This window comes from Sebastes umbrosus, chromosome 20, assembly GCF_015220745.1.
Source record: "Sebastes umbrosus isolate fSebUmb1 chromosome 20, fSebUmb1.pri, whole genome shotgun sequence".
NCBI lineage: Eukaryota > Metazoa > Chordata > Actinopteri > Perciformes > Sebastidae > Sebastes > Sebastes umbrosus.
In genome coordinates, this window is record NC_051288.1 from 10,821,658 (window position 1) to 10,836,427 (window position 14,770).

General features: G+C 39.0%; 1 protein-coding gene across 2 annotated transcripts in view; it reads left to right on the forward strand.

Moving 5' to 3' along the window:
• The window catches only part of itga3b (integrin, alpha 3b), a 35,621-nt gene extending 24,441 nt beyond the window's left edge, over positions 1-11,180 (forward strand). Inside the window, exons 14-26 of one of the 2 annotated variants that reach the window (XM_037755174.1) lie at positions 89-186; positions 1,655-1,823; positions 1,983-2,057; positions 2,155-2,234; positions 2,419-2,496; positions 2,641-2,743; positions 3,075-3,254; positions 4,674-4,805; positions 8,314-8,427; positions 8,538-8,636; positions 8,706-8,831; positions 9,078-9,233; positions 9,598-9,740. In XM_037755174.1, coding sequence (XP_037611102.1) covers positions 89-186; positions 1,655-1,823; positions 1,983-2,057; positions 2,155-2,234; positions 2,419-2,496; positions 2,641-2,743; positions 3,075-3,254; positions 4,674-4,805; positions 8,314-8,427; positions 8,538-8,636; positions 8,706-8,831; positions 9,078-9,188 — 1,365 coding nt within the window. In that variant the 3' untranslated portion in view covers positions 9,189-9,233; positions 9,598-9,740. Of the gene's footprint in view, positions 1-88; positions 187-1,654; positions 1,824-1,982; positions 2,058-2,154; positions 2,235-2,418; positions 2,497-2,640; positions 2,744-3,074; positions 3,255-4,673; positions 4,806-8,313; positions 8,428-8,537; positions 8,637-8,705; positions 8,832-9,077; positions 9,234-9,597 lie in introns of both variants that reach the window. The other variant, XM_037755173.1, reaches the window with a different exon arrangement.
• Positions 11,181-14,770: the final 3,590 nt, after the last annotated feature.

Genomic DNA, 14,770 nt, shown 5'->3' on the forward strand with positions numbered 1-14,770 from the left:
TCATTAACTATAGATATTGAAGCATGTGTATATGTGATAGTCCCCCCTGTACGGTATGATGTAATATTATGTGTTCCATTTCCTGCAGTTTAACTTTCAAAAGGAGTGTGGCTCAGACAACAAATGTAGCAGCAACCTGCAGCTGACAGCCCAGTTTGTTGATGAAAAGGATAAGCCTTACCCCAGGTGAGAAGAAATTCAGAATAATTAAGCCCTCTTTGGCTGATGAGGGTTTTAAAGATGTTACAGAAACCATTTTTTATTTATTTATCTACAAATGTCACAAATAGCTGTTAGGGGACATTTGGGGACATAAGTTAATTGGCTTTCTTACCAAGAGTTATAGAGATGATTGATACCACTATGGTAAATATGAAGCTATGACACCAGCAGCTGGTTAACTTAGCTTAGCATAAAGACTGGAAAGAGGGATGCAATATGTTATGTATTGTTTGTTTAATCCATGCAGTTACATTTGGATAGAGCCAGGCAAGCTGTTTCCTTATGGGGATACTTCTGTGTCTTTATTATGCAGTCAAACAGAATAGGTTTGACAACAAAACTTTACACACGGCAATCGAAAAATGTTTTATTGCAAGTAAAATAAATTTGTGATAAAAAAAAAATGCATTAATGCAAATCGAAAAGTTTTGTTTGTAAAACACGTTTCTATTGGCTAGTCTTGATCAGAGTGACAGACTGGCAACATTTAAGGGATAATGTAGAGTGAGTGGGTCATTATTGACACATTCAGGGTGATGCAAAACACCTCCGTGATCACCGTTGGGATTCATTTTGCAATAATGACCCGCATGCTGTACATTATCCTCCTTATTACACAGCTACTTACTAAAGAAATTAATAATTAGAGACACAAAATATTGATTTTAAAATGATTTTATTGATTTAAAAATTACGTGGACGTGGTCCTCCAGAGTCTTTGACCAGAGCTGTGTCCATAGCAACGGTAGAATGCTGTAAACGACCAATCAGAATCGAGTATTCAACAGTGTGGTGTAATAACAGTGAATGCTGCCAAGCTGTCACTCTGATCCAGACTGACCAATAGAGAGGTCCCTTTTGGATTTGCAAACAAAACTTTTGGATTTGCAATAATAGATTTTTTTATCACAAATTGATTTTATTTGCAATAAAACATATTTTGATTGCAGTGTCAATAGTTTTTGCTTAGAACTCTATTTTTTGATTGTAATGTGGAAAGTTTTGCTCTCAAACCCATTCTGTTTGATTGCATACTAAGACAGAATTAACCCCATATTTCCCCTTGTTTCCAGTCTTTATGCTAAGCTAAGCTACCGTCTCCTTGCTGTAGCTTCATATTTAACGTACAGACATGTGAGCGCTATTGAACTTCTCACCTAACTCTCTGCAAGACAGTGAATAAGTGTTGAAATCCCAAAATGTCAAACTATCCCTTTCATGTCAATATACAGTGTCTCTTTTTGAATTTGCCCTTTTTAATGTGTAACAATCACAAATGTTTCTCTCAGAACTTTAGCTCTAGCACAGTGGGTTAGCTGTCACTGCCACATGCTTACAGTAGCAAGCAATACCTAGATATAAATAAGGCCGTAAATGTATCCAAAATAATTGTGTGAAGAAATGATTAATGTTCATGTATCCCTGTGACCAGGTACGGCAAATTCCAGAAGCTTCAGTTCAACAGCAATATGAAGAAAATAAGGCTGATTGTGGAGGTGACCAACTTTCCTTCTCGGGGGAAGGCTGGTGAAGACGCCCACCAGGCCATGCTCAACGTCACCATCCCTGACGCACTGAAATACTCCAGCGTCAGGTCGGCGGTACGTCCACTGGAGGGCAGCAGGCGACTGAGAAATTACCATTTATTTAGTCATTTCCTCATGCCATGTGTTACATTACACTGTTAAATCTTTATTTATTTTTGTCATTGAAATGTAATCCTTTTGTTTACTTTCTCAATATGCTGATTGGTTGTTCAGGACCCGGATGTACAATGCACTCCGGGCAACACAGTGATTTGTGAGCTGGGGAATCCACTTAAAGGCAATGAAAAGGTACGTTTAGAATTGATTTTTTTTTCTCATAGATGTTGACTCTTCTCCTCTGCTGAGATGAGGTTGACACTTCTCATTGTCTTGCTTCCACTATCAGGTGAAACTTTCCATCAAGTTTGAGACCTCAGGGATTGATTTGAACACACAAGAGATTGAGACCGAGCTGCTTCTGTCCACGTAAGTGTTTAACATTGATGCATGATTGTGTTTCCATTATATCCAAGGCTTGGGTCCCAGATTTGATTCAACAGTTTAGCATTTTATAGCTGGTGTTATTTGTGCATTTTGGCTGTAGTGGCGCTACCATAATCACTAAATATTACACTGGCACACAATGTTGTAATAAGGGTTGTTTCTCCAGTCTTAGTGACCAGAGTGACCTGAAGCCTGTGCCTGTGGCCCTGATGATTGAAAACACCATCCTCCCCTCCTTCTCCATGTGAGTCCCATTACCTAACATGACGTACTGTATTTACAGTAGAGAGCACAGAAATGGACACTGAAGTAGTTCATGTCACATCACATTATCTCCCACATCATTTTTTTTACTTGCACAACCATTTCTAACTCTCTCCCTGTCCAGAGCAAAACCGTTGGTGCGAACACAATTCAGTGGGACGGTGATGGGCGAGTCAGCCATGGTCAACACCAGTGACGTGGGCAGTCTGGTGGAATTCACCTTCAATGTGAGTCACCTCCACCACTCAGACTATATTAGACCTCCAGGACTGTATATTGCATCTATAATACAGTATGTGTGCAACCCACATTTCCCTCATCTCCACCCCTTCTTTGAAGCCCAAACTTTCATTCCTCAGAAGTTTAATAATGCGTGGTGAAGGGATTGTTATGTGAGCCATGGTTTGTGGTGTAAGCAGGACCAGGGGTGGATACTATTTAGGGGTTACAAAGTCACAGTGAAGCTAAGACTATTATTCCACACTTTATTTCACACCATCTGTTTGATTTCTACTGAAGTTTCCTTTTTTTTGTGCTGCTGACTCTTTTCACTGCTAGGTAAATATGAGGGGGCAGCCTCTGGGAGACCTGGGGACCCTGGCTGTGGAGTTTGAGTGGCCCTTTGAGATAACCAACGGCAAGTGGCTGCTGTACCTGACGAAGATTGTTGTTGTTAAAGGGCAATCAGAGGTGGAATGTAACCCTCCTGGAGAAGTTGTCAACATGCTTAACCTAACTGTAAGTCCCTTTTTTTAAACTTTGGTTTGGAGCCACAATATACTTCTTTTTCCTTAAGAGCCAATTAATATATATTGTATCGCCCTCATTCCCTCACTTGGTCAAGGTTATGTCCAAAAATCTTGAACACCTTGAAACAGATATTGAAGATGCAGATTTTGAACGGAAAATACGCACAACAATGCCAGTGATTCAGCTAGCTATGAACCACATGAAAACATCTAATCTTTCCTCTATGTACTGTCAACCTTGCAAAAGCTTTATATTTGTTACAGCTTACTCTTGCCCACACCCAAGACATATGCACATCCCAAAATGTCCCATTATTGAAAAGTCACAAACACAGTTACATATAAACAGAGAGGTACTGGCTTTAATGAAAGGCATAGAAACAAATAACAGGACTTTTGCTTTCTCAATTTGGATACTTCCATGTAGTACACTATGTACTTACTAATTTTGACAGGCTTGTGTTGTTTCATAACAAAAACGGCTGTTTTTGTACTCACCGGAAATGATAGCTAGACAGCTAGCAGTGGTATTGTTTGCGATACCAAATTGTTACAGACTGCTAAATGAATCCAATAAACAATACTAACAGCTTCTATCCCACAACAGTATAGTGGTACTTAACTTACATTTGTATAGTGCGGTATTCACCGGAACAACCACTACCTCTGCTGGAACCTCCTCTTCTGCTACGTATGACCGTTATGAGTACACCATCTGGGTGCTCTGCATTTTGCCATACTTGTCTGTGTGAACACACTTATGCAGTCAAAATAGCAAGTATAGGTACAAAAGTATGCTAACTAATAAGCACTAAAGACAAAGGTACAGCACAGAGTAAAGCTGAGGCTGATGGGAACATCATCAGTTTTGCAGGTATTAGGTCAAAACCCAAAATATGCCGCTAGCACGGCTAACAACTGTGTGACAGTTTAAATTTGTTGATTTTACCGCTCAAATACCTTTGGGTAACATAACAGTGTACTTGATGAAACTTTACTGAACTATTAAGCAACACTAAATGTACTTTAACTCTACTGCGATTGTGCTGTTCACAGGCTTGTTACATGAGATGTAATATATCCTGGCATGAGTGAAATGAAAGCAGCCTGAGCTGTATGAGTGAATGTCAGTGGTAGAAAAGGGGTGTGAAAATGGTCTCAAGGCCAAGCCACAGATGTTCAGAAATACATTTTGGGGAAAAAAACATCTGTGTCGCCACTGACCTCACAGAGCCCTAAATAGAAAGTCATAACGCTTGCAGCCCAGATATAGACAGTAGCAATGACAGTGTTATTCTAAGAAGAATTTGGTAATGTCTTTATCAAAACCAGTAATTACTACGAGCCCTCTGATGTCATGTCTCTGTCTCATCTGCTTCCTTCTTTGATTTTCCCTCTCGTCTTCCAGTTGTCAGGGGGCGGACGAAAGCGCACTAAACGACAGGTCGTGATGGATGATGCTGATGTGACAAAGCCACAGGCTGTTGAGCCACAGGCAGCCATCACACTGCTCACTTCTCGCAAAGAGTCCCACGTGTTGGTAAGAAATGGATCTGCTTTATCAAGCATGAACAAGCTTTGATACATCATTTCAAGTATATATGAATTATATTTGATCAAAGACCATGAATATGTATAGAGTTGTTCCGATACCAGTATTAGAAATGCGTCTGATGCTGCCCAAAATTCGAGATCGGCGAGTACGCCAGTCTATGCACCGATCCGTTACCATCATTTATTAACCCAGAAAAAAATCAACTTGTTTAACCGGAAATCAATGCTTCTTTGCTGCTCCAAAACAGTAGCCTTCACTGTGCTGTTGCCCTAATGGCTGCCACTGACAACTACTGTTTAAGAGCAGTGAAGAAGAACTGATTGCAGGTAGTTTGTCAGTAGAAAACTGTCAGCCATTTGGCAATGTTTCACAGTGGAAAATCTGTTTGTGTTAGTATTATATCATGTTAGTAATCATATCACATCCATACATGGTCAGTAGTATACAGTTGTTAAATAATAACAATAATAATAATAATAATAATAACTATATATATTTTTTTATCACGCTGATATTGGATCGGTACTCTGTATCGGCCGATACCGCAAGTTCAGAGGCATGTACTACGAAGCAGGATTTGGGATTAGCGAGGTAACTTCACGGTTAATCCTGGGTTTTCAGTCCTGCGACGGTGGTTCACTTCTTACCGGGGTAGATCGCTGTGGTAACTTATGCTGAACACCTAACCCGCTCCACAGCAGGTTATGTTCGAGATAAGAGATGAACTAGTATAAAAGCACCGCCTACTGACCAATCAAAGCTCGGTGCGTGGCTCTTATGATAATATTACACAAATACGAAGAAGTTTCAGTCATAATCCAGGTTAAAAGCAACACAGTTTAAACTGACAAATGCAGGAAGGACAGCTGGCTGTATGCTCTGGGTGCTTACCACTTTAAATCATGTTTTTATATTTATGTTTTTACTTGTTGGGAACGCAGCTAAAAGAAGCCAAAAATAGTCATACATACTACAATCTTGTCAAAGGCCATAATGAAGTGTAGTCTATTCATCCATTATACTCTGAAAGCTTTTTAGAGTATCACTGCCCCATCTAGACGACTATAGCTGACCTTTGAGTATTCCGTTAAATTAATAAGTCTGTTAATTTACGCATTCACACATCGGCAATTTTTTCTTTTGCCAGCTGTCCTTCCTGCATTTGACAGCTTCAACTGTGTTAATTTCAGCCTGGATTATGTGTTTTAACTTCTTCGTATTTGTCTGATATTATAGTTTGTAATATACACCGCTGTGCTGACAGTAGACTTGTCCATGTTTATGATTGGTCATATGCTGCAAACACCACCCCATTTATGTGAACGCACTCATAATCAGATTGAGAAACCCTGGGTTGATTTACCGAGTTGATAACCAACGTCATAAAACCGCTTAGCAGGATCGCATTTGTTACGGTTAGTTAAGCTAGATAACGAGAAGAAACCTGGGGTATGTTGAACTTGCTTCGTAGTACAGGCCTCTGGTATTGGAATTGGTATCGGGAAGGAAAAATATGGAATCGGAAAATCTCTAAATGTGTGCACAGTATTGCATGGTAATTATATCCTGAAACTGTAGAGACTTTTCACTATTAATCACAAATGTCAACCTGCTGGTGGGGCCAGAGGAAAGGTCAGGGGATCACCAAAGTTCTGTTGAGGAGTTGGTGTTACAATCTCTTGTTTGTTGCACATACCTTGAGACCTTGCTGTTGTGTGTGAGAACGATGATGCCATCTCGGGGTTTTCAAGTGGGCGCCCTCCTTCCTCAGCGTTTCACTGATGAGTCCACTACATCTCCAGAGGGTTTGGCTAAGAGGCCTGGTGTCCCAGACTCTGATGCCATTTCGGAGCCAAGGTGTTGTCTTTCCACTTAATCCAGAGCCACTCACTTGCCCTTTCAGCAACTCCGGAGAGGGCTTCAATGGCTTGGCGTTGGGCCTGGCCTCGGATTCCCATGTCCTTAAGCAGCCGGGTAGTTGACATTCCTATGAAACCTTTGCAGCCAACTTCCACTGGGCAAACTTTAGCTTTCCAGCCATGTTGTTCCGCATCGACTGCCAGCTCAGCATACTTAAGCCTCTACTGTTCGTAGGCCTCGCCCACAGTATCCTCCCAGGGCACTGTAAGCTCTATGATGTGGATGGTGCGAAGTGAGGTGGACCAAAGCACAAGTTCCGGTCTGAGGTTGGTCGTGGCGATCTCAGATGGGAAGCAGAGGCTCTGTTCCAGGTCTGACAGTAACTTCCAGTTCGGTGCTGCTCCCAGCTGCCCGGCCTCTGGTCTTGGAGTGAAGGCCTTGGGTTGCTTCGCACCATCACTGACAAACTCTCTCAGCTGCAGGATGGGATGCCAGAGCAGACAGAGCGTTGATGGTTGTCCGTCTGCTCTCCAGCGTAGCGGCAAAGCAATTGAGTACCTGGTTATGCCGCCAGATGTAACGGCCTTGGGTCAGACATGTCTTGCAGCCGACAAGAATGTGCTTCAGGGGATGGGCAGAGTGGGCACGTAGGGTCTTCGCCGTACCATTGGCTGAAGTTTTTGGGAGATGGCAGGACATCGTACGTGGCTTGTATAATGCAGCTGGTTCGAAATGCTTCCATGTCCCACAACTCCTTCCAAGATAACTTTCTCTTCTCAACTCCCTCCCAGCTCATCCACTGCCCTTGTTGCATAGTGTAGTATGTTGAAAAAAAGTCATAGTATGTCAAAAAATAAAAAAGTAATAATATAGTATGTCGAAAAAATAAAAAAAATCATAGTATAGTATGTTGAAAAATAGTCATAGTATGGTATGTCCAAAAAAAGTAATAGTATGTGTTGAAAAAATAAAAAAAGTTATAGTATAGTGTGTCGAAAAAATAAAAAAGTCATAGTATAGAGGGGGATTGATGTGCTAAAGACTTTGGTTTTCATCCTGCAGCTAAACTTCACTTGACTGCTTCGACTTGCCTCTTAAAAAGTAGTGGTCAATGCAAGGTCCCCGTTCCGCCACCTTTAAGCACCGTTTCCTGCCTTGATGTATTCTCAGGCCTGCAGTGAAGGTTACCTTTGCCCAGCCACAACTGCAACTCTGGAGCTTGAGTCCTGGTGCATGTGTTGTAGTCTCAGGTATCCTGCTGATCATCATATTCGTCTGTTTCGTTCCTGGGTCAATTGCAGTGTTGTCGGCCCGTGACTCATCTTTCGCCCTCCTCTCTCGCTGACTCTGACTGAAGTTCAAAGAAGAAAATACCCCCAAAGTCATTAGGATTCATCCTCTGGGGATGATGTTGATCTGTACTAAACTAGTGGGGCTAGAAACCATTAGCAACAGCCTACTTTCACTCAACATATCCATATATATGATAAAGAAGTGAATCTTCTACTCTACTGGCTGTCCTTTTCTAAACAGTCAAATCCTTATTGAGATTGTGTACATCCTGAAAAAACTGTAAAATTGTCTATGTTTGTTCACTTGTATAATAGTTGTTCTTTGTAATTGTGCATTGAAGGATTGTTCCAAGGGGACGGCACGATGCGTGACATTTACCTGTCCGCTGCTCAACATGACGGATTCAGCCAAGATTTATGTCCGGTCCCGTTTGTGGAACAGCACGATGCTAGAGGTCAGCTCTCCACCTACAACACAAACAAACACACACACAAACGTTATTAATAATTTAATGAAATTGTCCATGGCTTTCTTTGACTTCTCTTTGAAAATGTTTTGATGCAGCACTATTCCAACGCTCTGAGAATTACAGTCAGAGGTCAAGCCACACTGAAGCTCATTAAAGAGAAACCAACCATCAGGATGGACGATCAGCACGCCTGGGTACGTGGTGATGATGATGATCATGAGGATAATGATGATTTTACTTGACTCTCACCACCTTTCTTGTAGTTCACAGTAGAAATAGAACCACTGGAGGGGGTGGAGGCACCCTATGAGCTCCCGCTGTGGATCATCATCTCTGCAGCTGTAGCGGGAATTCTCCTACTGGGAATAATCATTCTTATACTATGGAAGGTGAGACTACCAATCACTACTGCACTGATTACACTCCTGCACATGCTGTATATCTGCCGAGTGAATAGCTCTGAATCTCTCCACATGTGCTGTTTTTTTTCTCACACCAACAATCCTGTGCGATAGCTGTTGACCCGTTTATCTGACTGATTTATAACCCTTATATCGAGCCTTTAGTCTAACCTTTGACTTACCCCCCCATGCACCACCCTCCTCCTCCTCCTCCTCCTCCTCCACCATTCCCAGTGTGGCTTCTTCCAGAGGGCCAGCACGAGAGAGATGTATGAGGCCAAAGCCCAGAAGGCTGAGATGAAGATCCAGCCCTCTGAGACAGAGAGGCTAACTGAGGACTACTGAGGCCCCCATGGGTCCCCAAACAGCACACACCAGTGGGGCTCTAGGGTAACGACACCCCTACAAATGGATTTTCTATGGATGCTATTACTGAAGCTTGGGGCGTGATTCAACTTTCCTACCACTTAACTTTCTTTTTAATATCTATTTGTATCTACCTAACATCACTTCTGCTTCCCTTTCAGGCTAATAGAGTGCATTGCGCTCAGTGCTGATCACTTTATATCGTGTTTGTCTTCTCTACTTTATCCCTGTTCTCCATCTTACTCAGCATGGGTTTATCTTTTACCTAACTTTTCCTCAGCCTGTGAATCCTAAATCTCCTTCTCAACTCGTCATTAATCCCAGCTCTCCTGCTGTTTAAGTGTATCCTCTTTAATGTCACCTTCCTCTCGCTCTCTTTCCCCAATAGCTTGGATTCTTCAAGCGAGCCATCTACTACCGGATAATGCCAAAGCACCAGGGGGTGAAAATTCGCAAGGCTGAGCGGTATCAGTTCAATCTGGGATTTCAGCCTGAGGAGCCACAGAAAAAGTATTGGATCACCAACTGGACAGAGATGCAGCATTACTACTACTGAGGCCTTTACTTTTGGCCCTGAACCACTCACCCTCACACTGGTTTGACACGGGCCAAACAAAGAACATTGGGCTCGGTCGAGCTACACGCATGGACCAATTGTGGATAGTGCATTCCATTATTTTGTTTTTTTTTACTTTAAGGTAGATTTCATCAACTTTTTCAGTGCAATATACTGAACAGTTTGTTTCAGAGATTGTATTTTTGAAGAATGCAGGGTTTGAATTGGGGTTGCATTCAAGAGTAAATTGTTATGATTACGGTGTTTGCATTTTTTTTCTTTCTGAATCCTCTTAGCAAAGTTGCTCGTCATTCATCATGTTTATTTCCGCCATGTCTGTTTTCCTCTCTTATCAGAGGAATGAGTCTATTGATCTTCTATGTTTTTCCTGCTCTGTCTCCAAGCATCACTTTATGGTCAGCGGTTGTAGGCCATGTAAGGGTTTTAAACCTACATCAGTCGTTTAGCAAATCATTTTCGAACTGCACTTACAATATTTGTCCCAGCATCCACTATGTTGTGAATGTCCGTGTCAGTGTTTGGCAAGCATTACGTAGACTAGCTGATGAAATGCAGTCACAGTTGTAGCACCGACCTCCAAAAAGTGCAAAAAGTGACTGTTTTTTAGGCTACGTAGAAAAATTATTTCCCTGATTTCAGGGAATAAATACAGAGAGGTCCGGAGAAAAATTGGTTAATAATACATTTTATAGACCAGCTTGTCATGCTTTAATAAAATTCCATGGCAAGAGTCATACAAGCACCCCGCAACAAGTTAAAAAGCAATAGCTTTTTGTCTATATGTAGAATTAGCCAATATGTGTTGATGAGAGCACACTTGATTATTATTTATTACACTGTCTTGTGTTATTACAGTAAAGAACATATCTTTAAAAAATATCACAAACAGGGAGTCATGACACTGGAGTAAATAATACATGTTATATGTCTGGAGACTTTAAGCTCTGGCATAGATAGTCACGTTATAAATTGTACATAGTAACAGGTTACCGTGAATTGACTATTTGAATGAATGCATACGTCATTGGCCGTTGTTGTTTCACTGTCCCTATGCTTTGTATTTTTGTATAAGACAGTAAGCTGATACTTGTTTTGGTGTCAGCTGGATTGTTGGCTTGTTTCCAAGCCATTGTGGCCCCTATTGAGGTTAACCTGCAGCACTGTAAGTACTGGACCAGGAGAAGACAGTCACTGAACAGTCTTTGATGGGACTCTAGTCCGTGTTACCTGAGAGCCCACAGGATATGACTGTGGCTGTTACAGAGACTCCATTGATTCTGTGACTAAAGAGAGAAGGGCTGAAACCAATGCACAAACTCTATTCTCTGTTGTGGTGTTGTTTTTTTTACGGTGTCAATGTAATTAAATTGTTTTCAACAACCTTTTCAGTTTAATGCTATAGTGATCATTGTGTGTTTTTCATATTTAAAGGTGGAGTCTGTAATTGTTTATTTATTTTGCACAATTTAAGACTATACGACATAACAAAAAAAATAAATGAATAATAAACAGTGCCGGAAGAGGCTAAAAACCCACTGGGTTTATCTGAAGCCTCCACCCAGAGACAAGATTAATATAAAGAAATAATATGACTACATAATAACAATTCTAATCCAATACACGTTTTCCTCAAATTCAGCAAATATCTCCTCACGGACATACTATACGAACTATTTTGTGTTATTAAATAAAAATATATATTTATTTTATAGTATGTCGGAAAAGAAATCATAGTAATTCGAAAAAAAATGTAAAGTCATAGTATAGTATGTCGGAAAAAAAGTCAAAGAATATTATGTCGAAAAATCTTAAAAAATCATTATAGCATGTTGTAAAAAAAGTAATAGTATAGTATGTCGAAAATTTTTTAAAAAAGTCATAGTATAGTATGTTGAAAAATAAAAAGTCATAGTATAGTATGTCGACATTTTTTTAAAAAGTCATAGTATAGTATGTCGAAAAATTAAAAAAAATTCATAGTATAGTATGTCGATAGATTAAAAAAAGTCATAGTATAGTATGTCGAAAAAAAAGTCAAAGTATATTATGTCAAAAAATTTAAAAAAAGTCATAGTATAGTAAGTCATAAAAAAATCATAGCATAGTATGCAAAAGAAAATTCAAATGCCATAGTATAGTACGTAAAGAACAAGCCATGGTATAGTATTTAAAAAAAAAAAAAGTTATGGAATAATAAAAAAAAGCCATAGTATAGTATGTCGAAAAAATAAAAAAAGTCATAGTATAATATGTGTCGAAAGAAAATCATAGCATAGTATGTCGAAAATATAAAAAAGTCATAGTATAGTGTGTCGAAAAAAAAGTCCGAATAGTATGTCGAAAAAAAAGTCATAGCATGTTGAAAAAAAAGTCATAGTATAGTATGTCAAAAAAAAGTCATAGTATAGTATGTCAAAAAAAAGTCATAGTATAGTATGTCGAAAAAAAAGTCATATTATAACATGCTGAAAAAAAAGTCATAGTATAGTATGTCGAAAAACTTTTAAAAAAGTCATAATATAGTATGTCAAAAAAAAATTCCTAGTATAGGCTGTCGAAAAAAAATCATAATATAGTATGTCGAAAATGTTTTAAGTGCCAAAGTATAGTATGTTAAGAAAAAGCCATAGTATAATATGTCGAAAAAATAAAAAAGTCAAAGTATAGTATGTCGAAAAGAAAATTCAAATGCCATAGTATAGTATGTAAAGAACAAGCCATGGTATAGTATTTAAAAAAAAAAAAAAAGTTATGGAATAATTAAAAAAAAGCCATAGTATAGTATGTCGAAAAAATAAAAAAAGTCATAGTATAATATGTGTCGAAAGAAAATCATAGTATAGTATGTCGAAAATATAAAAAAGTCATAGTATAGTATATAAAAAAAATAGTATGTGTCGAAAAAATAAATAAAAGAATCATAGTATAGTATGTTGAAAAAATATAAAAAGATAGTATAGTATGTCGAAAAAAAGTCATAGTATAGCATGTTGATAAAATAAAAAAAAGTCATAGTATAGTATTTGTCAAAAAAATTAAAGTAAAGTATGTCGAAAAAATATAAAAAAGTCATAGCATAGTATTTCGGAAATAAAAGTCATAGTATAGTTTGTCGAAAAAGTTTTAAATGTCATAGTATAGTATGTTAAGAAAAAGTCATAGTATAGTTTGTCGAAAAAATAAAAAAGTCATAGTATAGCATGTCGAAAATTAAAAAAAAAGTAATAGTGTAGTACGTATAAAAAAAATATAAAGATGTCATAGCATATAGTATATCGAAAAAATTTAAAAAGTCATGGTATAATATGTTGCAAAAAGTGATAAAAAAAAGTCATACATGATGTTATACATGTCTGGAGACTTTAAGCTCTAGCATAGATAGTTGCGTTATAAATTGTACTTGGTGACAAGTTACAGTGAATCAGGCCTGTAGTCAAGTCCAACAAGGCATGAGTCCAAGACAAGTGCAAGTACTACAGTCCTGCAGTGAATTGACTATTATGTCTTTGGTCATTGTTGTTTCACTGTCCCTAAGCTTTGTATTTTTGTATGAGACAGTAAGGTGACACTTGGATTATTTCCAAGCCACTGTGGCCCCCATTGAGATCAACCTGCAGCACTGAAAGTAGACTGGACCAGGAGAACTGAACAGTCTTTGATGGGACTCCAGTCCGTGTTACCTGAGAGCCCACAGGTTGTGACTGTGGCTGTTACAGAGACTCCATTGACTCTTTTAGCAAAGAGGGAAGGGCTGAAACCAATGGCGTAGGCAGAAATTACTGTGTGGCTGGGCACAGAGAAAATCAGGTGGGCCTAGCCCGTTCAAAACCAAACATCTATTTAATAATAGGTTCTGAAACGCATATGTTACCCAGAATAGGGCATTACAACTATACTTGCCTGAATGCACCACAGTTTAAATCATACAATCCTAATATGCTACATCATCATCATTATAAGTTACATTAATCATTCAATATTTATTCCAGCATATTTGCAGTCTGCACCATTGCACTACTGTATTATTGTTTACAATCTACATAAACAGCCTGACACATTGTATGTTGTTCCTTGTATTCTTTTTATAGAGCCCATCTTCTTTCTTTACTCTTGTTCAGCTTTGTTGACCTTGTTTTCAGCTGCATTTCTATTTTCGTATGTACAATGAGAGCAAAATAGCCAGAGCCAAATTCATGGTATGTGTAGGCCTACTCATACCTGGACAGTCAAGCTGATTCTGGTCCAACAAGACAAAAAATAACAGCACAGCATGGCATAGCCTGGCATGAGGAAGTACCAAGCACCGCCCACCAGCCGGAGCACAGCCAATAGGAGCGCTCTCTCTCTCTGAAATGACCTGTGATTGATCAAAGTCTTCCATCACGGGCTCGATTTTTTAAAGCCTGAAAACAGAGCCATGAGGAGGTGCAGAAGTCTAGTTTTCTCTCAGAACACTTGAATTACGATATGCTGAAAGGTTATTATGGAATTTTTGCCCAATGATGCCAAAAACATTCTGCCTACTGAAGCTTTAAATAAAACAATTAAACATAGCTGGCACAACAGCCACATATTCACACACACAGGAGGAGACAGACACAACAGCATCATTACTCAAGCATATATTATGGATAAAGCATCTGCATTAAAAAATGCACTTTAACATAGCCTGGCACAGCGGCCACATATTCACACAAACACAGCTGGCAGCAACATCAGCATAATATCCAAATGTACACCGAATGAAAAACTATAAACAATGATATTGAAACAGGCCAGACAAATTATAAATGAGCAACTGAAACTACTGATCTTTTTTTTTTCATTGTATGTATTCTGGAGCTTTATGGCTTCTGATATACATGACTGGCTTTTCCCAAAAGTTTCTCATCTGGGAAACTTCTCTCAAAAGGACATTGTTTATGGTCTTGTCATGGACAATAACAAAGATGACTTTCTGGTGAATAACATTCTCATTCTTGGA